Genomic DNA, 23884 nt, shown 5'->3' with positions numbered 1-23884 from the left:
TCAGGGTTTAGCTGATCGCCACATTTGGGGTCGGGAAGGAATTTTCCTCCACGGTAGATTGGCAGAGGCCCTGGAGGTTTTTTGCCTTCCTCTGTAGCATGGGGTGCAGATCACAGCTGGAGAATTCTCTGCATCTTGGGGTCTTCAAAGTATTTGAAGGCTTCAATATCTGAGATATAGGTGAGAGGATTATTCTAGGAGGGGGTGGGTGAGATTTTGTGGCCTGCACTGTGCAGGGGGTCAGACTAGATGATCATAATGGTCCCTTCTGACCTTAAAGTCTTAAAGTCTATGAATAAGCCCTCTTGCGCAAGAGCTCTTCCTGAAGAGGCCAGTGTAGACAGGCAACATGAATTTCTTGCGCAAGAATGCCCGATGGTTAAAATGGCCATTGGAGCTTTCTTGCACAAGAGAGCGTCCACACTGGCATGGATGCTCTTGCGCAAAAGCACATGCCAGTGCAGACGCTCTCTTCTGGAAGAGTTTTTGTGTGAGAACGCGCCAGTGTAGACGTGGAGTTTTGGCACCATGTCAACGAAGCCTAACCTCCCCATTCTAAGGCAGACATAAAAGACAAACTTTCACTCTCTGCCCTGCAGTGTTACTGTGGGACCTCCTAAACAGCTGTGGGGTTTTAGGTAGTGGCCCCAATAGATCATGGCTGCTTGTTGAAGTGCTTTGGCTTTCAGGTGCTAAATGAGTGGAAGTCTAGAATCATGGACATGGGTAAAAATATTGCAGGACTCCCCAGCTATAATATTCATGCTGTAAAACGCTGCCTGGGAGGAAGATGGTACGGCAAATAATGCCTGTTGTTCACAAATTATGATCATGGTTGATTGGCATCCACTGCAGTAAAACGAGAGGAAGCGCTGCTCTACTCGTGCCATGATCCCAGTGCTGTGGGCTGGGATAGTCTATTTGACAGGACCCTACAACAATCATTTGGGTGGCTAGTAGCACTTGGGAAAGCGAGGAGCTCAGTGCTTTGGGCAATGCCAAATGTCATGCCGTCATAAACCGTTCAAGTCACACACCCAGCCTGCTCGTGTGCCCAAGTCTTGTCCTGCAGCTTATCCTGCTGCCTTAAAATGGATACCCACACCCAGCTCTGTCATGCGGACAGCCTGACATAATGGGTAGGGTGCTTCTCTGGGACTTCAGAAACCTGTGTATAATTCACTGCTCTGCCACAGACATGCTGTGTCACCTTAGGCATGTCTCTTAGCTTCTCTATGCCTCAGTTCCCCCTCTGTGCAACAAGTATAATAGCACTGTCCTGCCTCCCAGGCTGTTGTGAGATGCTCAGATAACATGGTCCTGGGATCCAAGATAAATAGATGTCTACTAATTACTACATGGAGACCAGTAAATATATTGAAACTGTTGCATTTCCATCCAAGTTCCCATAGTGATGTATTAAACCGCAGCACAGTAAAGCCTACAGACACCATGTGGAATTTTCTTCTGCTGAGGCCTTGTAATAAAAATTGGCTTAATAATTAATGGATTTAAATGTAGGCTGGATGTATTCAGTATCTGCTTGCCTTAGAAGCTTTTTCTGCTTGTGGTCTGGCCTGGGAAAGAACTGATACCATAAGTCCTGGGCAATCTATACCCATGCCACTTGGCTTTTATGTGTGTTGGGAGAGGGGGAGAGTAGAGGCTAGGGGGAATTTGTGAGAGCATCACGCTATCTTCTAGGGGTCTTGCCCAACAAGTGAAACAGGGTCCTGTCCAACCAAGTAGCAGGATCAGAAGACCTGACCAGCCCTGAAACATATTTCTGCCAAATGGATATGTGCTAATGGGGAGATATCTCTTTAAGAGACCCATGAAGAGTGGGAGGAGTGAGTTGTGTCTGGGGCTTAGGTGCTGGGCAGAGTTAGCACCCCACACCCAGCAGCTCCTGGAAATGGGGATGGTAGTTTGGGGTCTGCTCCAATGGTTCTGTCCCTCTTGCTGGGCAGCTCAGGCAGGGTGCCCTGGGTGAGTTGAGAGAAGCTGAGTCAGGAGCAGAAAGCAGGCTGCCGGCCCTTGCTCTGCAGCAGGTTAGTGCTATTGCTAACTACCAGGGAGCATGGGCAGTGTTAACTGCAGTAAGGAGAAATAACTTCTCCTGTTTTAATTGCACGCTTGGAATGCTGGTTTGATTTCAACCTAGCTGTCTAGTTAAATTTCTCAGCTCCTGTGATTCATCAGCCGTTCTTTCTACATAGCAACGGGGAAAGTGTCATTTCTACCTCGCTATTCTCCAGTTTTGTATTTTCTTGTAACAGGGTTTTCTTACAATCAGTATATTTGTGACTCAACTGAGTGACTGGTTAACCAGTGAGTGGCTGGATCGCAGGGATCCCCAGCAGAGGAAAAGTCTGCCTGGATTTCAGCTGAGGATTCCTGCAAGCAGTGGAGGGAAGATGGTTCAGACTCAGCCGATTCTGAAGATCTGGGGTTCGGAGACAGTAACTGAGACACAGGTGAACTAAACCTAAGCTTGTGGGGTCTCTCGGGTTCTGATTTGTGGGGACTGAATGGTTCAAATGTTACTTTTGGTTTTTTCTTTATGTTTATTGTAACTGCAGCTAATGTTTGTGGGTGGTAAAGTAGCTGTATTCTGTTGTAAAAACAAGGTTTTGTTTATAAAATTTATAAAGTTATTTAATGTATTTAGTTCCTTTTGGGACCTCAAGCGGCTGACCCTGTGCAATCTTCGGTGAAAATCCGTAGAGGCTAAACTCTGGGTCTCTAGCTACTTTTCTATGGGAGTTGGGCTTTTAAGACACTGGAGAAGGGCGCTGAAGTCTAGCCTGCCTAAGGTTACGCTAACAATTTGTTGAGACATCTGCAGAGATTCCCCTGGGCCACAGGTTCAAATCCAGCCCATCTCTGCAGTGACTGACAGTTACCACCACCTGGTGACTTCCCAACAGCTGACATGCAATAAATTAGCGCTTCCCGTTCAGTCTCTAGTGGACAAGTGTCCACATCACCACAAATGTGGCCCTAGTGGACAACCTGAGCAAGGAGGCCCAGAGCTGAGGGGGCCAGGTGGCTGAACAACCACCTCACCCTTTACATGGGCACCTATGACAATCCCATATGCTCCATCTGCTCACTCTTTCAGAGCCAGGGAGTAAGCGAGGCCAATTAGCTCACCTGGTTGCACTTGGGGGCTGGGCCAGACCCAATTAAGGATAAACCCAGCTGGGGAGGAGCTGGGTGGCTGGTACAAAGCAAAGGGGACTATGAGGAGAGTGGAGTGGAGTGGAGTGACTAGGGGAGTCCAGGGGAGAGTTGGCGCTGGCATCTGGTTCTGTATGCAGGAGGCTCGGGGAGACCCACAGCAGCAAGTGGGGAGCCTGGATCAAAGGCATGGGGCTGAACTCCCAGGGCACGAGCTGGGGGAGGTGTTCAGTGGAGACACAAGGGAAATGTAAGAGAGATGAACAATCAAAATTGAAGAGGGCCGAAGTTGGTACCTTTGTCGTGGGATTTATTGGGGATTCTCGGGGACAGCCCTGGCCCTGGCAGGAGGGTGACATGAGGGGGCTATGGTAGGAAGAGGTCCAGGGAGGCGGCAGCACGGAGACTTGTGGAGCAAACTGTGGCTGCTGGAGATAGGTCCCTGGACTGAGCTCTAATGTCGTCGATGGGCCGGGTTCCCCTACCAGCCAAAGGGCCAGTGAGGGGAATGAGCGCTACTGAACGCTCCGGGCAGAGCAGTGCAAATACCATGGAGCCCAGCGTTGTGGCCAAAGACCAGATGTAGGGACACTGGACTCCTTAGGGATCGGACTTTGTGACCTTTGGAGGAGGTGCAGCTAAATCATGAGGTGATGGCTGCAGGGCTGAGTCCCAGAAGAGGCAGACTAGCGTGGGACAGCAGTGATCATCAGCAGGGGGCGCTAGAGAGCTGCAGCTATGCCACGCCCAGCCACGAGGTAGGGCACCAGCCACCAGTGTGGGACAAATCCCCAGACCATAGTCCAGGCGTCTGCCTCTGCAGCTCCAGGAGTAACTCCATCAGCTGGTGGCAGCCGCTGGCCGTCCTCCATGCGAATCAGGCATCAGAAAAGGGTCAGAACCCTGAGCCAGCGCGTTCCCTGGGCTGCATCGTCTCCTGTGCGGACGCAGAGCCCTCTCTGGTCCCCAGGGCTCCCTGTTCAGCGGATTTCATCAGCACTGACGTCGGTGGATTATTTACTCATTAAGCCGTAGGTGACAAAAACCTCTGGAGAGCGACGTGCCCAGGAGGAGCCTTAGTTCTGCATGTATCCGACCTGCCTACAGCCACTGGATCAGCCATTTCAGCTCCGGCTCTGGATTCCTGGGCCCATTCCAGTGCTCTGGGCTGCTGCCTGGCACAACTAGGATGCCGAGGTGCTGTACAAGAGGCAGCACTACATTTGAACCTCTTTGATGTGGGGAAATAGGCTTTGCCAGATTAAAGATTTTGCCAGGCCCGGGAGGGTGCTGCAGGATCTGGGCATGAGCGAGGTGCTTACTGGCACCCCACTCCCAGGGGCACACATGGCTCTGCTGTGGTTCCCCCAGCTGTGGGGGAGTCACTTCCTCCTCACCACTGGTGTTCCTGCATTAGGGACACCTGGAGTAGAGCGGTTAAAGTGCATCGCTAAGTTACAGATGGGGAAACTGAGGCACAGAGTGGCAGGTGCTCCCTGGAAGGGGAGCGGATTCCCTAGTGCTGCAGGTTAGGCCTCTGGCTCCTGGCTGGCTTTGCCCCCCAGGTTCTCTCCCTTGAATAGCAAAAAGGACACAGAGCTCCAGTCTCTTTCCGTGGGGGCGGAGTGGCTGCAGCTGGGATCCAGGAAGCACAGATCTGTTAGATGTGAGCAAGCGCTGAGGAGTCCCAGGGGCCTGTCTGTGCAGCTGGGGCCGTAGTGGGGCTGCCGGGTAAAAGGACCCTTCACGTTCCTGGCTGGCTCTTTGCTAAAGGGCAAGGGTGGGAGTGGCAGGGGACAACTCAGCACTCGTGTAAGCTGGCACAACGACCTTGGCCTCCTTGGGCAGGGGCGAGGGTTGAAAGAGGGTTAGCGTGAGGGGAAGCTCTCCCTGTTTCTGTTGGAGTCCCCGGCGGGGGGGAGGGAGGGGTTGTTATGGAGCTAAAACCCCCAGCAGGGCGGCACAGCTTCCGGGGGGCCCAGGAGACTGCACTGAGCGAGCCTGCAGCTCCCCATGAGCCACTATGCTAAAATCCATCTCGCCCATCAGCCTGCACTGCAGACTTTCCAGCCAGCCCGGGCGCAGAGCTGGGGGCTGCCTCAGCTGGAGGGGGGAACAGCTGTGAGCTCGGCTGGGGTTTGGGCAGAGCTGGGAATCACGCCCACTTCGGAACAGATGCTGTCGAGGAGAAGCCCCTTGGGCTTGGCCAGTGGGAAGCGGGTCTCGAACCATTTCCTGTGACCCTGACCTGAGGGGGAAGGGTAGCTGCCAGGGACCCTGGCCATGCTGCCTGCCTCTCCAGCAAGCAGAGCGGCAGCGGCGGCAGCGGAGACACACCCAAGGTTTTCCAGATTTCCTGGCCAACGAATGCTTCGGAGCCGCAGTCTCCAAGGAGGTGAATTCGCCCTGTGGCTTCTGCACAGGTATGGCCATGGCAGCCCTGCCCTCTGGGTAAAGGGGAGTTTACTCCACTAGCCTCCAGCTGAATCCAGCCTCATACAAACTGCCCGAGGCAGGCGGTCTCCTCCCCTCCAAAACAGCCCCGCCCCCTTTCCCCACTGAGCTGATTCATCTCCCTGCCCCCCATCCCTCTGCCCCGGGTAGCACTGCGGATGTGTCTGGGGCCAGGCACTGCAGCGGCTCCAGGAGCAGGAGCCTGGCCCATGGTGGGGCTGTAGGCCTGGCTGTGTGGGCAGAGGCCTGGCCCATCCTGAGTCAGCAGCACCTTTCCCCTCCCAGAGCTGCCCCGCCTCCCACCCCGGCTGCTGGGCATCTTTTCATGGGAACGGGCCTCTCTCCTGCTGGGCTGGCAGGGCACGCCCGGACTGAGGGGCTGCCTCGGGCTGGCACTGCCCAGGGCGTGGGGGGAAGGGAAGTGAGACAGTCCGAGCAGAGATTGAGGCTCTGTGGAACCCCACGGCCAGACACACACACACCTGCAGCCATGCCCTTTGCTGCGTACCCACTGCCCCTGCCCCTCACTCCTCCCCCCCGCTCCCCATTCCACGAGCTCCCATGGACACAGGCCAGAACAGGAACTGGGGACGCAGAAAGAGGACGAGCAGCGGCGGGAGGCCAGCAGCCAAGCAGCTGGCAGGGCAGGGGTGCCAGGGCCCGAGGATGCCAAGGGGGCTATGCCCCGGCTGCCCTTGGGGTATTGCTGGACTTGCCCCTCAGTCGGAGCCTCCTCAACAGCCCGCCCTGCCCGGCCAAGGCGCGTCGCCGTGTCCGGAGCAGGTGGTTGGTTGGCGGGAGGTTGCTGGAGAAGATGCTTCCTATCCCCTGGCTCAGCACTGCCTGGCAGGAGCCATTTGGACCCTTTGCGGGTCTCGTTTTGTCCGTGGGGGCCTAGGCCTGGCATGAGCAGCTGCCTGAAGATGCAGGTTTGGAGAGAACAAGCTGGCAGGGCGAGGGGTTCTCGCTGCAGCCCCGGCAGAGTCCTCTCTGCACCGAGTGCAGCCAGGCCGGTCCCTGCTGGCTGCAGGCGGGCGGCTGTCTCCGGCAGTCACCTGCCAGCCTTGGAGCCCAGCAAGAAGTTTCCTCTGCCCCCAGCTCAGCAGGCCTGGGCACGACGCTGCGTCTCCTGCCCAGCGACAGGGATAGATAGGTCAGTCGTTCGGGGCAGCCCCATAAACTGACTTCACCATCCACCGGCTCTGTCGCAAAGTGCCCCTCTATGGCTGCTGGGCTGGTCAGTGCACTCCCCTAGCGGCTGCACCGCCCCGCTCGAACGCACCCTTTTGTGTTGGGCAGTGCCAGGCACCAGCTCTTCCCTCCCCCCCCAGTATCTGGAATAGTAACAGCAGCAAAGCCTAGCTCTTCTGTGGCGCTTTCCATCCACAGCCCTCAAAGCGCATCGCCAAGAAGTGCAGTAGCGTTATCCCCATCAGACAGGTGGGGAAACTGAGGCACGGGGGTGCCGTGACTTGCCCAAGCAGAGCTGCTCTCTCACACATGTGGCTGAAAGTAGCCTGCAGGCTGGGGACGAGGTGGTTTGGTTCAGATTTCTGTACACCCTGTCCTTTGCTGGGCAGGGCTAGCCGAGCCCCTGCTGCACCAGATCAGCCCCTTGAGTTTCGGATGCCTTCTGGTACCTGCCAGTGTCAGGTACCAGGACTGGGAGGAGGCATCTCACTTGGGACCACATGCCATGATTAAATGAACCCTTTCAACAGCCACAATCCCCCCCCCCCCCCCCAACCAGTGTGTCCTGGGCCCAGCCTGGGGAAACACTCGGGGCCCGGTGTGGGCTATGCGGCTCTCCCGCAGCGTTGGGAAGCGGCGAAACTAGGCGCTCTGATGAACTTCCTCTCGGGCTGCCCACGGGCAAGAGGTGGGAGCACGTGTGTGTCCATCAATAACGTGAATGAAACTACTCTGGCTTCACACCACTGTAACCAAGAGACGGATCAAGCCTATTATCTGCAATGACACAGGTTGTGGGGACAGGGTGTACCAGCCATGTACAGCCTCTCCTGGAGGTCCTGCTGCCTTGGTGCCCTAGGAAGCTGTCCTGGAAGGGAAAAGCAGCACATTCATACCTCCAGGAGCTACTAGAAAGACCTCCCTGGATCAGCTGCTGGTTGAACCAGCGATACTTGGTCCTCCAGTGGCTAGAGGGCCTGGAGTATGCAGAGGCCAATCAGAGGCCAGCAGGCCAGATAAAAAGAGGGCTGCTGCTTTCAAAAGCTGTTCTACATAAGTCTCTCCCTGTGTCAGCCCAAGAAACCCGGGTTGGTGAAGTGCCTTTTGGCTGGACCAGAGAAGGATTGTTGATAAATTCTTTAATGCCGGGGCATTAAATTATTTCCTGCAAAATGAAGGTGAACCTGTTCTACTGGATGCCTCAGAGGAAGCGGCTATAACTAAGGTCATGGAAGAAATGTTTTTGGTGTCCATTCATCCCACAGTGCTGGATGTTATCAGCATACACATGCCTGCATGGTCTCACCAATTTGTGTCTGGTATCTTCAGGCCAAGCTGCTCTTAAATGTCTGTTTATTAAGAAGCAGGGGGGATGCAAGCCACGACAATGCCACTTCTTTATGCTAGAGAAAAAATTGTTAATCCAAATGGCCAAGAGTGAAGATTTCTCCTCTCTTATCGATCGCCCTTTTTCAATGAGACGTGAGGTCTTAAATAAGTGATGGGGACAAATCATAAGGCTGCAGCCAGCTCCTCAGATATCTTCTGTGTTTCCTCCAATCCATCATTCTTTCCAAATTAATTTGTCTCTTGGGGTGATTTGCATGGCACTGATGGGACTGCCTGGATCATTTAAAAGTTAGCCATGAGGTGGCCTGTAAGAAATAGAACTTGTATGTCACCCCAGGAGGCGGGGTGTTTTATGTATAACAGCCATGCAGAGCAATCTTTCACTGAGCCTTTCAAATAAGTACAGTTTGCTTGACAGAGTGTCTGATCCTCCTGCCATTAGCATCAATGGCAAATCTCCATTTGACATTGATGGTGCAACAGTAGAGCTGTTCAGAACAGTGGCATAAATTCCTCACGCAGGGTATGTCTAGAGTTTAAGCAGCTACCATGACATCGCGGTAGCACATCAGTGTAGGCATGGGCTACACCGATGGGAGGGGTTCTCCAGTTGCCATAGTTAATGTCACTGAGAAGTAGGGATGGGAACAACTAGTCTAGTGCTTATCAGAGAGTCGAGTTGACTAGTCGCTTCCCCTTCCACCCTCCCTTTCCCTCTGCCTCTATCAGAAAGACCCCGCTGGCCCTGTGCTCTTTTGCCTTTGAGTTGTAGCAACACCCTTAGAGCTGTTGCTACACTTCATAGGCAGAGGTGCCCTATTGACTAATCGAATAGTTGATGCAAACTGCCTCGACTATTCAATTAGTCAATTACTAGAAATGTAACATCCCTACTGAGAAGCACTACCTAAATCGATGGAATAATTCTTCTGTCGACCTAGTACAGCCACTCTCCGAGTTACGAATGAGTTATGGACCAACACTTGGTCCGTAACTCGAACTGTTCGTAACTTGGATCCTATTGAGTTACATGGCGACCGCGCTATTCGTAAGCGCGGATCGCCATTCACAACTCGGATCTGCATTTATGACCGCTTTGGTCGTAAGTGCGGATGGTCGTAAGTGGAGGTGGCCGTAAGTCGGGGAGCAGCTGTACTGTCTATACCGGGGCCAAGTTGGCTTAACAACAACTCACAGGGGTGTGGATTTTTTACACCTCTGAGAGACATAGCTATGCTGATGCAAATTCCCAGCATTCGCCAGCCCTCGGTTATGCCATATTAACTCCAGGGCAGAGCCTGGGTATAACCAAAGGCAGAATTTACTTCAAAATGTCTAATTTTACCTCTACAGCTTGTTCTCTGCATGTGGTCATTCTACAGAGATACCTTGAAGCTTATAAGGAAATTAGGAACATTGCGAAGGGAAGTTGTAAACCAATGTGCCCCTGTAATAAGACTGGTACCATAGGAACAATTGGTGTGGCTGACAAAGAATATGACTGGGAGGATACTCCCAGTTCAGCTACCAACAGTGGCTGTCAACCAATGGGAAAGACTTGCTAGGCACTCATGTTGCAGCATGTTCACAAGAGCAGTAACACACTTCAAGATGAGCAGTGCCAAGGGATGCCTGTTCTCAGCTTGGTCTTCAGCCTCAGGTCTTACAAAGAGCCCGAGACGGTGTGCTCATCCCATATAACATGCATATCGTATGATGTGATTCAGCTCCCACTTTTCAAATGTGGGGAACTCCATTGCTGTAGAATCTGAACACCCTGTAGTCATTCCCCTGGGAGATAGGGTACTGCTGTTATCCCCATTGTACAGATAAGCAACTGAGGCACCGGCCGAGTAAGTGACTGTGACATTAAGCACCTGTGTATTCACACCCTACACAGTATTGTAATCTTGGAACAAAACACACCTTTATCATTTAAAAACTAACAACTCCCTGATCATTAATACTCTTGTGTGATGTACGTAAGTGATGGTATTAAAGGTTATGGATACATGCTAGAATTATGCCTAATGGCTACGTCTACACTGGCATGATTTTTCGGAAATGCTTTTAGCAGAAAAGTTTTCTGCTAAAAGCATTTTCGGAAAAGCGCATCTAGATTGGCAGGACGCTTTTCTGCAAAAGCACTTTTTGCAGAAAAGCATCCGTGGCGAATCTAGACGCGCTTTTCCGCAAAAAAGCCCCCATCGCCATTTTTGCGATCGGGGCTTTTTTGCTGAAAACAAATCTCTGCTGTCTACACTGGCCCTTTTGTGCAAAAGTTTTTCGGAAAAAGACTTTTGCCCGAACGGGAGCAGTATAGTATTTCCGCAAAAGCACTGACAATCTTACATGAGATCGTCAGTGCTTTTGCGGAAATTCAAGAAGCCAGTGTAGACAGCTGGCAAGTTTTTCCGCAAAAGCAGATGATTTTGCGGAAAAACTTGCCAGTCTAGACACAGCCAACGTGTTTAAACAAGTTACAGTGGGGGAGGTCTAGGGTGGATATTAGGAAAAACTATTTCCCTAGGAGGGTGGGGAAGCCCTGGGATGGGTTTCCTAGGGAGGGGGTGGAATCTCCATCCCTAGAGGTTTTTAAGTCCCAGCTTGACAAAGCCCTGGCTGGGATGATTGAGTTGGGGCTGGTCCTGCTTTGGGCAGGGGGCTGGACTCTTTCAGCCCTGGGATCCTATGATTCTATACCAGGGGAAGTTGGTAAACAGGTTTGCCGTAGACAAAGGAACATGTTTTCCCCGCGTAGGCATTATTTCCAACACACTGTGAAAGACAGTAGGCTTCCCAGGCTTTGACCAAACAAAGGGAGAAACAGGAGGGATGGCAGCTGTCTGTGTGTCTGTCTGCAATGAAATGAAGCCAGGTGTGACCAAGCTCCATTTACACGGAAGACTAGCAGGGGGATGGGACGCTGACAGGAAGGGGAAAACTTGCAGGAGGTCGGCCTGTCTCTTGAAACAAAGTCACTGAACTTTGGAAGACATAAGCAAGGACAGAAAGCCAAACCCAATGCAACAGAGCTCTTGCATGCTGAGAAAGATGGGTCCTTCAGCCAAAGGGGGCATTAAAGTCTCTGGAAAATGATTATAGGTGAGAAAGCATCTTGAAACAAGCCTGCATCTTGCTAGATTGTGAGTGATCACTTTCACAGGCTTGTAATCTTTTTACTTGGCATCACTTAACCTATGTCCATTATTAAGCATTTTGTTCTACTATTGATCTGAACCACTAGCGCTGTGTTTGAATTCAAATGACTGTTAACTTCAGTTAATTGGCAAGCTAGTGGATTCTGTGTTTTTAGAGGAACAAATCAACCCTATGGGCTACATCTAGACTGGCATGATTTTCCGCAAATGCTTTTAACAGAAAAGTTTTTCCGTTAAAAGCATTTGCGGAAAAGAGCATCTAGATCGGCACAGACGCTTTTGCACAAAAGCACTTTTTGTGGAAAAGCGTGCGTGCCAATCTAGACGCACTTTTGTGCAAGAAAGCCCCGATCGCTATTTCCGCCATCGGGGCTTTTTTGCGCAAAACAGTCCTGAGCTGTCTACACTGGCCCCAAGAGGGCTTTTTCCCGAACGGGAGCAGCACAGTATTTGCGCAAGAACATTGACAATCTTACATCAGATCGTCAGTGTTCTTGTGCAAATTCAAGCAGCCAGTGTAGACAGCTGGCAAGTTTTTCCACAAAAGCGGCCACTTTGGGTGTCTCGACGCAGCCTATGGTATCTCTGCACTGCCCAGAAGAGGGCTGAACACATGGTTCTGGAGAAATCCAGGCTGGAAGTATCACTGTGCTGGTTGTAACCAAGGCTGGTGCGAGCCAGAATGTGACAGTGGTGTGTTGTTGAACCAGGGCTGTAGGTCTGCAAAGACACTCAGGGTGTGACCTGCAAGCTTGTTGCTCACTATCATTATCCCAGAGACAGCATTACTGTAGGAAAGCATTTGAGGTGGCCAAGGCTGCAGGGTAAGAGTGGACTCTACCCCCCTCTTGTCTGGGCTGTGCCCGAGCCCCATCCCAGTGACTTGCCCCAGATGATGCAGGAAGTTGGTGGCAAAGCAGGGAGCTGAACCCCCATCTCCCAAGTCCCAGGTGAACATCCCAGTCACTGGATCATCTTTCCTCTCTCGCTTGATTTTCACAGGGCAGCTGCTCTGCACGTCTGGAAGGCGGGCCGCTAACGGAGCGCCGCTTGGGCCCAGAATCACCAGCCACTTAACCTGCTTGGGGACCACCCCAAATACCCGATTCCTGTCTTAATGTATCTCCAGCACATGTTTGTTCAATCTTTACTTAAAGACCCACTTTGACTAGGCAACTGAGTTTTGCAGGTCCATTAGCTGATTGCTTCTGAGAGGCCCCATTGTGTACACACAACTACAGGTAATAGATTGTACCATTTATATGCCTCCGAAATTAGCGCAATCCATGTTCTCTAGGCTTAAAATTATTATTTCCCGCAGGGAGGGACAGGCGTAAAGCAGGCTCCCTTGACTTAATGGGGCAGGCCCTTTGAGATAACATCTCAAATTCCTAAAAGCGCTCTCCTTTAATACCTGGTCCCTGAGATGCTACCTGCAGGGTGGCACAGGTGTACTATTACACATCCCTACCATAGAAACAGGGCATAGGCTCCATCCTGCTCTCACTGAATTCAGCAGCAGAATTCCTACCAAGATCGAGGGGAGCAGGAGCAGTTTTTCCAACCCCGTGACTTGCCCCCCAGATTGCCAAACCTGAAGAGCCACTGCAGGGAGGAAGGGCCACATGTTTGATCCCACACAGGTAGCAGTGCAAATGTGCCATAGATTTGATCACTGCCAGGAGTTCCTTAATGCGCCCTGCAGCACTGCCTGGAGGGGCGCATTTCCCAAAGCCCTCAATGTGTCGGGAGAAATCTGCCCCAACTCATGGCCACGGAGCACTTGGAAATCTGATCATAAGGGTAACTCGCTGTGTCCATCGCAGCCGCCATCAGCTTGGCTTGGGCTGGTCTGAAACGGGCCGGGCACATTGCTACATAAGAACGGCCAAACTGGGTTGGACCAAAGGTGGCCAATGCCCACAGTGGCCAATGCCAGATGCTCCAGAGGGAGTGAACTGAACAGAGAATCCTCACGTGATCCCTCTCTTGTCACCCATTTCCAGACGGAGGCGAGGGACACCATTCCGACCCATCCTGGCTAATAGCCATTGATGGTCCTAACCTCCGTGAATCTCGCTAGCTCTTTTTTGAACCCTGTTCAAGTCCTGGTCTTCACAAGTGTGAAACACCAGGGAAAACATTGGACTTGCGGCCAAGCTCCGGGCGGGAGTGTAGCATGAGGGAGACGCTCTTTTTTTAAACTCCAGTTGGAAAAGTAAAAATGAAATGGGAGCAGAACAAATTAAACCAGAAAAGTCTGATAAATGAAGGATGCACCGTCAGGTTTCGCTGCTGAGCAGTGTCGCTACAGCCAGAATTTCCTTTCCTACCTCTCATGAACTGGGGGGAGGCTCAGACAAATGTAGAATCTCTCCCCGCTGAGACTTTAAGGGCAGGTTCTCGCTGCCTTGCACCTTGGGGGTCAAATGAGCCCGTGCAAGTGGATGTGAAATGTGAGCAAATCAGGATTCTCCCCTCCCAACGGCAGCAAGGTACCGCTGGTATAAAAAGGTATTTGGTCACCTCTTTGATTTCAGCAGACACTGGGGCCCTAAGCCCATAACAGCCATACTGGGTCAGACCAAAGGTCCAGCTAGCCAGTGGTGGCCCGTCAATTCAGGCGAACTAGGCGATCGCCTAGGGCACCAAGATAAATGGTCAATGAGGACTTTGGAGGCCGGGGCGCCAATCGCGTGTTTCTCCTAGGGCACCAGTTGCCGGCAGCTCGTCTAGGGCCGTTCCTGCACCTAGCTCAGCAGCCTGTCTGCCGACAGTGGCCAATTCCAGGTGTCCCAAAGGGAGGGAACACAACAAGTAATGCTCACATGATCCCTCCCCTGTCACCCATTTCCAGACAAAACCCCTCCAAGAATCTAAGCCAAGTGACTACCCGAGGGGCAAAACTGTAAGGCTGCATCTAGACTGGCATGATTTTCCGCAAATGCTTTTAACAGAAAAGATTTCTGTTAAAAGCATTTGCGGAAAAGAGCGTCTAGATTGGCACGGACGCTTTTCCGCAAAAGCACTTTTTGCGGAAAAGCCTCCATGCAAACTAGACACGCTTTTCCGCAAAAAAAATCTGAGTTGTCTACACTGGCCCTTTTGCGCAAAAGCTTTGCTCAAAAGGACTTTTGCCGGAACGGGAGCAGCATAGTATTTCCGCAAGAAGCACTGATTTCAGACAGTAGGAGGTCAGTGTTCTTGCAGAAATTCAAGTGGCCAGTGTAGACAGCTGGCAAGTTTTTCCGCAAAAGCAGCTGCTTTTGCAGAAAAACTTGCCAGTCTAGACACAGCCTAAGATTCAGCCTGTTGAACATAATTCAGGCCAGATTTTCAAAGCGCTCATACGAAGCCAAGGTTTGATCATTTTTTGACACATCCCAAACTGAGAATTCAGTGTCCTACAGCACCACTAGCATGAACACGCTGCCCCTCTGGAATGTATTTGTGACACTCACGTGAAAAGCCACGCACCATGCTAGATACAGTCAGACATCAAACAAGGAAGCTAAAATAGGGGATGCTACAGATGGGCAGTATGGTTGCTGGTATCTTGGTGGAGATTTCCCAAGCACACAGGGGACTCTTCACACACGGCTTCTCTTCATTCTAATACAAAAAGTGTCTTCAGATCTTCCTTTAGACTGCCTCTTTGAATCGACACTGATGTTACATTGGCTTGTTTCTGACAGCCACAGGTTTCTAAAGGTCTCGAAAGATCCTAAATCAATGTAAAAAAGGTCTCAGTCCCGATCTACACTGTGTGTTAATTTCAGTCCTTGCATTTCCTGCGTGGCACAAGTTCATTTCTTTTAAAGGAAAAAAACAAAGAACAAGCAGGGAATCTAAATGCAAAGAGGAGAAAGAGCAAATCCCAGGAGCGGGCAGTTGCTGAGGGTAATGGAGCTACAGCATTTACGGCCTGCTCTCCTCTAGCTGCGCAATGAACCGCTCATCTGCTGGGTGGGAGACCTCCGCCACGTCAGCTGAGGAGAGGCTGCCGCTTCCGTCCAACAGGCCTAAGAGGCGTGAAGGAGCAGGCTGCCAGCGGCCCTAGGGAGGAAGAAAATGGCCTAGCACCTGGCGGGGGAGGCGACGACCTGAAATAGCTGTTACTCTGTCAGCTCTTCCGGGCCCAATGTACACAGGGACCCAAAGGCCGAGAGCAAGTGAAGTGAATCAAATGATGGAGGCGGGATAAGAGGTCCGGGGAATGGGCAGAGGATGGGATGAAGAGGCCTTCTGAGCAATGGGAAGGCTAATGCTCCCCAACTCATCTGCTCTCCCCTGCACCCTCACACAGTCTGTATCAGAGGCAGCAGCGTGGGGCCACAGGCAGCCAGTCTGTGAGGGGAGCTGGTTTTTAAACTGGCTCCCCTCACAGACCAGCTCCCGCCTGGCACCCCGCGCTGCTGGCAGGGGGCTCCTCGGGAGTGGGGCCAGAGCGCACTGCCTGCCAGCCCTACGCCCGGGGAGTACAGAATTCATGAGGTTAATCGACTATTCAGTTAACTGATATTTAGCATCCCTAGGCTGGACCATTCCAAGGAGATTGAGAGCAAACTCTCCAAGGTCCTGATCCTACAATGAGAGCTCCCTGTAGGCAGAATCCCAAGCCCCAGTGAAGCCAACGATGGTCAGACAGCATGGAATTCCTGGACAATCAGAGTCCAAACTTCCTGTGCTCTATGCAGCATTTCCCTGCCGGGGGATACAGAACCTACCATTAATATTATAGATACGCAGATTTCTCAATTTGTCTTCTGCTAGATGGATACCCTGCTGCGGGTTCTTTTGCATATTGGAAAGACTCTGTTGAGGCAGGTACTGTGCAGTTTGTTATAAAAGCCTGAAGGATAAAGAGCTGCCTACAGACAAATGTCCCTCACTGTAGTTGGAACAAGAAAGTGTGTGTATGTGTGATGGTTCATATTGTCTTCATGCAAAGAAAGAAAATGTGTAAAAAGTCCATCGTATTCCAGCTACTGGTCTTGGTTCAAGTAATGGAAGGTCTAGAAGGTCCATTTAGCTCATGACTGGGAGTTTTGACAGAGGATGAGACCTTTCATTTTTCTAAGGCACGTTTGGTTACGGAACGCAGTGCTACACTGGACATCCCATCGGTTTCATAACCTACTTCCCCCACGCCAGCGAATGAAAGAGGACATTCAAGCGCAAGCAAATTAACTGCAGCAAAACATTTTCAATTCCATCCCCCGCCCCATCGGATTATCTTGCAGCAGCGGAACCAAAGGATTTTTTTTTCCTGACTCAAATATCAAAACGACTTCCCAGCACACTGTGCAAGCTGACAGAGCAGTAGATGCTGAGCTGCAGGTTTCTGGGAAACACAAGCAGAGCGAGACTGGTGCAGAGCTGTCTATTAGCTCTCTGGGCAGGTGATTTCTTGGAACAAAGCAGGACATCAATCGAATGGGATCATCCCACCAAACAGTCACACCACCCTGCTCCCGCCACACCATCTGCAGCCTGGAGCCAATGCTGTGGAGGGGAGGATTGTTAAATAAGACACTGTCTTCTTACTGCACATAGCTCCAGCCGTGCTTTCTCTGTATCCAAAACTGTTACACCTTACGTGTATTTCTCCCATCCCTGCAGCTAAGCAAAATAAAAACTAGCTAAACGATGAATTTTTAAAGCCATACTTTGCCAGGTTTCTGTTGAAGATGAATTCTTTTCCAGAGAGCCACGGATGTATGTGATTCAAGACAGAGGGACTCGGAGGAAGTTGCCACCATTTTATACCATTTTTGTTGTTAGTTGTTTAGGCATAAAAGTTTCTAGGGTAATTATTATGGCCTGACGAATGCAGGCCTGCTGTACTGGAATTTCCCACTGCCCGGCTTGCAGATGCTCTGAATCCTGTAAGACCCTTAGTTTTGATACTAAAAATAACATCATCTTTGAGGGGAATTTAGGATTTCCCCCCAAATCTGGAGATGGTCAGCTGTGAACCAAAACCAGCACCTTGGCTCCATGCACAAGAGCTTATGCTCCACACAAAGATCAGAGCAAGTGCACAAAGAAATCCTCCAGTTGCGCCAAACCTAGAGAAGATCCAGCCTTTAGCTGAACCATTTCTTTGGGCCGCCGCCATCCCCGCTGCCTCCTTGCAGAATATTCCTGCTGGGAAGGGAGAGCTGGGTATAGCTTGCCTAGGCCGTGTCATTCGATTTTGCAGGGGGTGGGATGGGGTGGGGGAGGAATCCAGAAGGCTTTGCTCTGACACTGCAGGATTACTCTGCCTGCGCAAAATAGCGTAGCCCCTGTCTGCGAACAACAGGACTGGGAGCCTGTCACTGTGCATGTATTTATTATTGGCCTCGGGCAGAGAGCCCACCTGCCAAACGCCTCCTCCCCCTTCCCATGCCCTGAGGCTCTGCGGGGGAGGGGGGGGTCTGTATTAATTCATAGCATTCCTATTTTTACTGGAATAATCACACAAAGCCACTAGGGCCCAGAGCCTGGGGAAAGGAAACAGCAGCCTGCCTGCCTTCCCTTCCCAGCACTGCAGAATAATCCAAACAGCCCCCCTCCCTCAAGCAAACTCGCCCTCCCCCATTTTCCAGCTTCCTCTCATTTGCTTTCCCTGCCCCCTCCCCGCCTGGGCGTTGATCCTGACTGCCCATTGATTGCTGAATGTATCCCCGATTGCGCATCTGCAATCCCCCCCCCCCCGCCCCATTTGTATTTCCTTCAGCTAAAGATGACCAAGACTCCAGTCTATTTCCCCATCAGATCCTGCCCCCCCCCCCCAACATACACACATACCACAACACCCCCTCCGGAGCTCATCTAATCTCCCAGACCCTCCCCCTCGAGACACCCCCCCCCCCCATCCAGCCTCCACCGCACAGCCCAGGAAAGGGCTGGGCACCAGAAGCGGGGACAGAAGCAGCCTCTTACTTTCTCCCACCACGGCCTTGAGCCCGATGGGGGCCATGGTGCCCTGGTGCCTTCGGGTTGGGAGGGCTGCTCTCCCCCTTCTCCTGCTGCTCCTCTCGGCTTTGTACAAATCCTCTGCCCGGCAGGCTGGCGCGGCTTCGCTCTCAGCTGACTGCGAAGGATGGAGGAGATGGGGGGGCGGCCGGGAAGCTGGGGGGGGGGGGTGATGGAGAAGGGGAGGGGAGGGGAGGGTGCTCCGGGACGTCACCGCTTTGCCGACCAATCGCCTCGGCGGGCTGCTGCAGCGGCCGTGGCTGGGCTGCGGCTCAGCCCCCTGGCCAGCTGGGCCGGGCTACTGCGCGCCCTGCCTCCCCCGGCCGCGGGGAGCCGCCGCTGCCTGCCTCCGGGGCTCCCGGCCGGGCCCCCACGGTGCAGCGAGCCCAGGAGCCGCCCTGCATCCGCCGCAGCGCTAGCGGCCTCCCCCCCGGGACTGGTCCGGGGCGCAGCTCCTGCCCTGGCGCAGGGACTGGAGCGACCCGGGCTGGATCCGCACCCCGCGCGCACCGGCCCGATCGGGATCGCCTCGCACCCAGCCCCGTCCTGTCACCGCCCGCTGCTGCCCCCGGCTCCCGGCTCCCGGCTCCCGGCTTAACGCGGCCTCGAGAGCCCAGCAGGGGAAAGGCAGCTTTGACCATTCAGTGTGGGGGGGGGGGGCTGTTGCTTCTCTGGGGGGGGAGCGGGAGAAGTACACGCAGAGTCCAGTTGCTCCTCCGGATGCTAGAGCATCGCTGCATGTATCCCCGGCTGTGCATAAGGTGGATGATGTTCAGGTCATTGCTGGATGTATCCCCGGCTGTGCATAAGGTGGATGATGTTCAGGTCATTGCTGGATGTATCCCCGGCTGTGCATAAGGTGGATGATGTTCAGGTCATTGCTGGATGTATCCCCGGCTGTGCATAAGGTGGATGATGTTCAGGTCTGTAGACACAGGGGTGGGTGGCAAAAGGCAGCCCTGGACTTTAGCCCTTACTGCATCCTGGAGCTGCGGTTTGTTTTTCTCCCTGAGGAAATCAAAGGGGACCAGATGGGGGAAATCCAGCGAGAGAGGAGACTCTAGCTCAGCCAGCCTGGGCTTCCTCCTACATTGCAGGGGCACGGCCATGGGTGGAAGTAGGACTGGGAGCTTGCCCTGCCCCCAGCCCCTCCTTCTACCCGGCTCTGCCCCCACAGGAGCCAAGACCCCCTCTCCCTCACCCGGGGAGGGCGGGCACTTGGGGGCAGCAAAACTCTGCCTCCATTGCGCCTACGGTAGGTGTTCGGGGGGCAGAGTGTGGGCAGGGCCAGGCTGGCGGTTTGGGAAGGCAAAGCCTTCCCCTGCCTAGCATACCCGCCGCCCATGGGCAAAGCCCCTCCCCCCGTAATCAGTCCCCAGCCCACAGACATCTAGGATAGAGCCTCCTCATCCTCACGTAAGAGAGATGGAAGGGGCAGTGAGCCAACCAGCAGAGAAATCTACACAGTGGAGTCAGTCAAAGAACTTTCCGCAAAGTGTCTGATCCTGGATTTTAGGTCTATAAATTGGTGAGCAAATAAAGTACCGGTAGGAAGTCAGGAGACCTGGATTCTACGCCCAGTGCAGCTCCAGTGCCTGCTGTGTAACTTGGGAAAGTCACATCAATGTGTTATGCCATGTTCCCTCCCCTTTCTCTGGTCTATTGTAGGCTCATTGGGGCAGGACTGGATTTCGCTGGGTATTTGTACATCACCTAGCACAATAGGGCCCCAAACTTAGCCGGGGCTTCTAGATCTGCTGCTGTTGTTTTGTTTCATCTTAGTGTATTTTGTGACCCCGTACTAGGCAGGCCCATGCCATAGAACAGACAGTGAGCTTAGATTCCCGCATCGCATGTGTCTGTGCCCATGAATGCCCCATTTGGGCAACTGTGCAAGTAAAGGGACAGATGCCCATGGTCAACACATTGCAGGATGAGGCGTGTCAGATGGAATGTGGACAAGACAGACAGACACCCAGAGGGAGTAGGGAAGATGGCTTCACAATAAAACCATCTGTGGACAATAATTTTTGATGGGGGAGCCACTCCAAGATTTTGGCGAGTGGTAGTGGGCCGCACTTTTCTATGGAGGAGGTGCTAGTCTGGGACAGAGGTTGGGTGCAGAAGGGGGTTTGGAGTAGGAGATTAGGGTGCAGGAGAGTGTGTGGGGTCTGAGGGAGAGTTTGGGTGAAGGAAGAGCAGGGAATTGGAAGGACCAGGAGCAGGGGATTGGGGTGCAGAGTCCCGGAGGGATTATGGGTACAGGAGAGTTTTCTGATCTTGGGAAGCGGATTGGTCTGGGGGGGTGCAGAGCCTGGGAGGAAGCTGGGGACAGGAGCAGGTGGGGTGCCAGAGGTAGGCTCTGGCCGGATGGCACTTACCTAAACAGCTCCCGGCCAGAACCCCAGCAGGATCCTCAGGCAGACTTCCCTGCCTGCCAGCAGCCCCCCCAAACACTCAAAGGGTCTGGCTATTCCATGTGGCTTTCTGCACTGTGGGGGGAGGGGTGGGGAGGCTTTGCATGCTGACCCTGTCCCCTGCATAGTCTCTCAGCTCCCATTGGATAGTTTCCATCCAATAGGAGCTAGGAGATTATTCTGGGGTGGGGGCAACATGTGAAATCTCCCCCCCCCTCCTCCCGCCACCACATGTGGCACAGAGAGCCACAGGGAGCAGATAAATCAGTGGTTCCCAACTTTTTTGAGCATATGGACCCTTTTTCAATCTCTTAAAATTTTATAGACCCCTCCAAAGGGAGTGGCAGGAAACGGCAGCCAGCACATCCCTTGGCCCATGCTGCTTCTGCAGTTCCCACCCCCTTCATCCCTGACGATCCATGGAGCATATAGAAAGTGGGGTCTCGTGGCCAAAGGCAACTCCTGCCCCAGCACTCCGTCCTTCTCCATGCACAGAGCCCTGGAGAAGAAAAAAAAGAAAAGGAAAAGGAAAAAAAAAGTAAGGATCAGGCCCATTGCAGGACCAGGAGAAGGGAGAGGGTTGGAGCATAAACGGCAGCGCAGCTGGTAGCAGGAAGAGGGATGGTGTCTCCTGGGGTTAGGGTTGCCAGATACTTTCACAAAAAATAACGAACGTGGCGGAGAAAAAAATTGGTTGAGGAAAAAAAAAGGACCAAAGTTGTTGAGCAAAAAAAAAAAAGAGTCACTGTGCTTTTAAATCCAAACACTCCCCGTTCCCCCAGACAGGGCAGGGGAAGAATGTCCTAAGTAGCCTTCCGTCCGAGAAAAACAGAAAATACCAGACGTTTGACATGTCCAGTATTTTCTCGGTTTTTTACCGGACAGAAGTTGCAAATACCGGACTGTCTGGGCCAATACCAGACACCTGGCAACCCTACCTGGGGTATCAAGAGCCCATTCCGAGGGTGGGAGGCTGCGTGCATGCGGCCGGTTGTAAACAGTGAGCCCCAGGTGAGAATCGCCTGGCAGAAAGTGCCAGTCCTGCAGTGGGCCCAATCCTTACTTTTCTTTTCCTAAACTTTCCATGGACCCCCTACAGTACAGTCGGGCCCCCTACAGTACAGTCGGGGGTCTGTGGACCACAGGTTGGGAACCACCGAATTAGATGCTTTGAGCAGTGTGGAGCTGCTCCGAACTGCAGGAGTGAGCCACAGGCTAGATTAAAAGACTTGGTGGACTGGATCCAGCCCAGGGCTGTATCTTGCCTGCCCCTGCTTTAGCATAGAGATGGAACTCTTCCCAAATCAGGATGTGTTCTAGGATTCCTCGAAAGCACATGTATCTGTCACGTGCCCTGCGCTGTGGGTTTAGTGTTATTTGCAACAGATTTGGACTTGCGCTGCATTAACTTATGAATACTGCACGTCGAGGGTTATTGGCGAGCTGGTTATATGGTGATTCTTTGATCGTTAGACCTGAGGAGGGTTTCGTTTGAGAGGGAAAAACCAGCTGGAAGGGAAAGAATGGCTCAGATGAACGAACCACTTTGCAAACACTTCAGAACGGGTGAGCAGTAGGACCAAGACGAGAAAAGGCTCGTGACCGCCGGAGAGCTGGTCCGCTGAATAGGCCCCACACTCTCAAGAGAGAAGGGGTGAGATGGCGTGTTGGGGTGGCGTGTTGGCTGTGACCTGGCCTCCCTCGATACTTAGCAGGGATGGTAAGCCTTTTGTGAGAGAGACTGTTGCTTCTTCAAAATCCTCTTTTCTCCAGTTTTCTTTTTCTTTTATGAGCATAAACAGTACTTGGGTCGGAGAAAGCTGGCTGGTCCCTGTGTTCATGGCTAGTCTCTGACTCCCGAGAGGAAGAATCGCAGGGGCTACACTCGGACAGATGGGTTGGGTGAGCTCGGCTGACACGTGGGGGGCTGTAGCAGAGGGCTGGGCCTCTGAGTGACATAACAGCAGCATTGACTCCCTCCTCAGGAGTGGTACAGGTACGAGGCCTGACATCAGAGGGGACACACTCAAGAGGGTATGTCTACACTATCCCGCTAGTTCGAACTAGCAGGGTAATGTAGTCATCCGCAGTTGCAAATGAAGCCCGGGGTTTGAATTTCCCGGGCTTCATTTGCATGAAGCCGGCCGGCACCATTTTTAAATGCCGGCTAGTTCGGACTCCGTGCCGCGCGGCTACACGTGGCACGGACTAGCTAGTTCGGATTAGGCTTCTAATCCGAACTAGCTGTACGCCTCGTGGATTAGAAGCCTAATCCAAACTAGCTAGTCCGTGCCGAGTGTAGCCGCGTGGCACGGAGTCCGAACTAGCCGGCATTTAAAAATGGCGCCGGCCGGCTTCATGCAAATGAAGCCCAGGAAATTCAAATCCCGGGCTTCATTTGCAACTGCGGATGACTACATTACCCCTGCTAGTTCGAAATTGCAGGGTAGTGTAGACATACCCAGAAAGAACACAGCAGAGCAGCGAGGCCTGGAACTGTGATAGTATTTATCATTTGAGTTATGGTACTTTCAAGGAGTCCCAGTCAAGACTTCCTGGTGCTAGGTGCTGTACAAACCCAGCTAGCTCTCAGTCTTCTGTGATGTTATTTAGCTCTAACTTATTCCTACATGTCTTCTAAGAGTCCAAGAAACAATAGAAATGCTGGTAATGCTGTTAGACAATATTGACGTCCCATGGTTTGGCACATTCTCATATTGGCACTGGCCAGGTCCCAAGGATGCTGCGCCAGAGTCAGCCTGTTGCAGATTTACTCAGTGTTGCTCAGGTCCTTAACTCAATTTAAAAAAATAAAAGGAAAATGTACATGCTTTGTTATTGGGTATAAATGGATTGTTAAAATGTTCTGTGTAATTTTTTTTAGTCAATTTTTTAAATGGGAATTGCATCAAGTGTATTTTTTTCCATCCCTCTGGTGGGGTGACTGCCCCATACTGGCCAGAAGGGGTTAATGCAGGCTGGAGGGAGCCTGCACAGAACCCTGGGCTGTCCAATGAGGGACAGGCTTTCAACCAGCCAATCAGGGTGTAGCTTTCTGGGGCAGCCCTGTATAAAAGTTGCTGTTCCGCAGAGAGTAGTTAGATAGGTCCTGATTAGGGATGGTGCAAGATCTTGTTCCTGGAGGAGGCACCTTTGATACAGCTA

At 52.5% G+C, this 23884-nt stretch overlaps 1 protein-coding gene across 4 annotated transcripts in view; it reads right to left on the bottom strand.

Annotated features, from left to right (window-relative positions):
• STXBP1 (syntaxin binding protein 1) overlaps positions 1-18850 on the bottom strand; it is a 67365-nt gene extending 48515 nt beyond the window's left edge. For 2 of the 4 annotated variants that reach the window (XM_075905260.2, XM_075905261.2), the window contains exon 1: positions 18270-18850. In XM_075905260.2, the coding sequence (XP_075761375.1) occupies positions 18270-18306 (37 nt within the window). In that variant the 5' untranslated portion in view covers positions 18307-18850. The remainder of the gene's footprint in view (positions 1-18269) is intronic. The other 2 variants (XM_075905263.2, XM_075905262.2) reach the window with 2 other exon arrangements.
• Positions 18851-23884: the final 5034 nt, after the last annotated feature.

Source organism: Pelodiscus sinensis, chromosome 23, assembly GCF_052426305.1.
Source record: "Pelodiscus sinensis isolate ZL-2025 chromosome 23, ASM5242630v1, whole genome shotgun sequence".
Taxonomy (NCBI): Eukaryota; Metazoa; Chordata; order Testudines; family Trionychidae; genus Pelodiscus; species Pelodiscus sinensis.
This window is presented reverse-complemented; position numbering and strand designations above follow the sequence as displayed.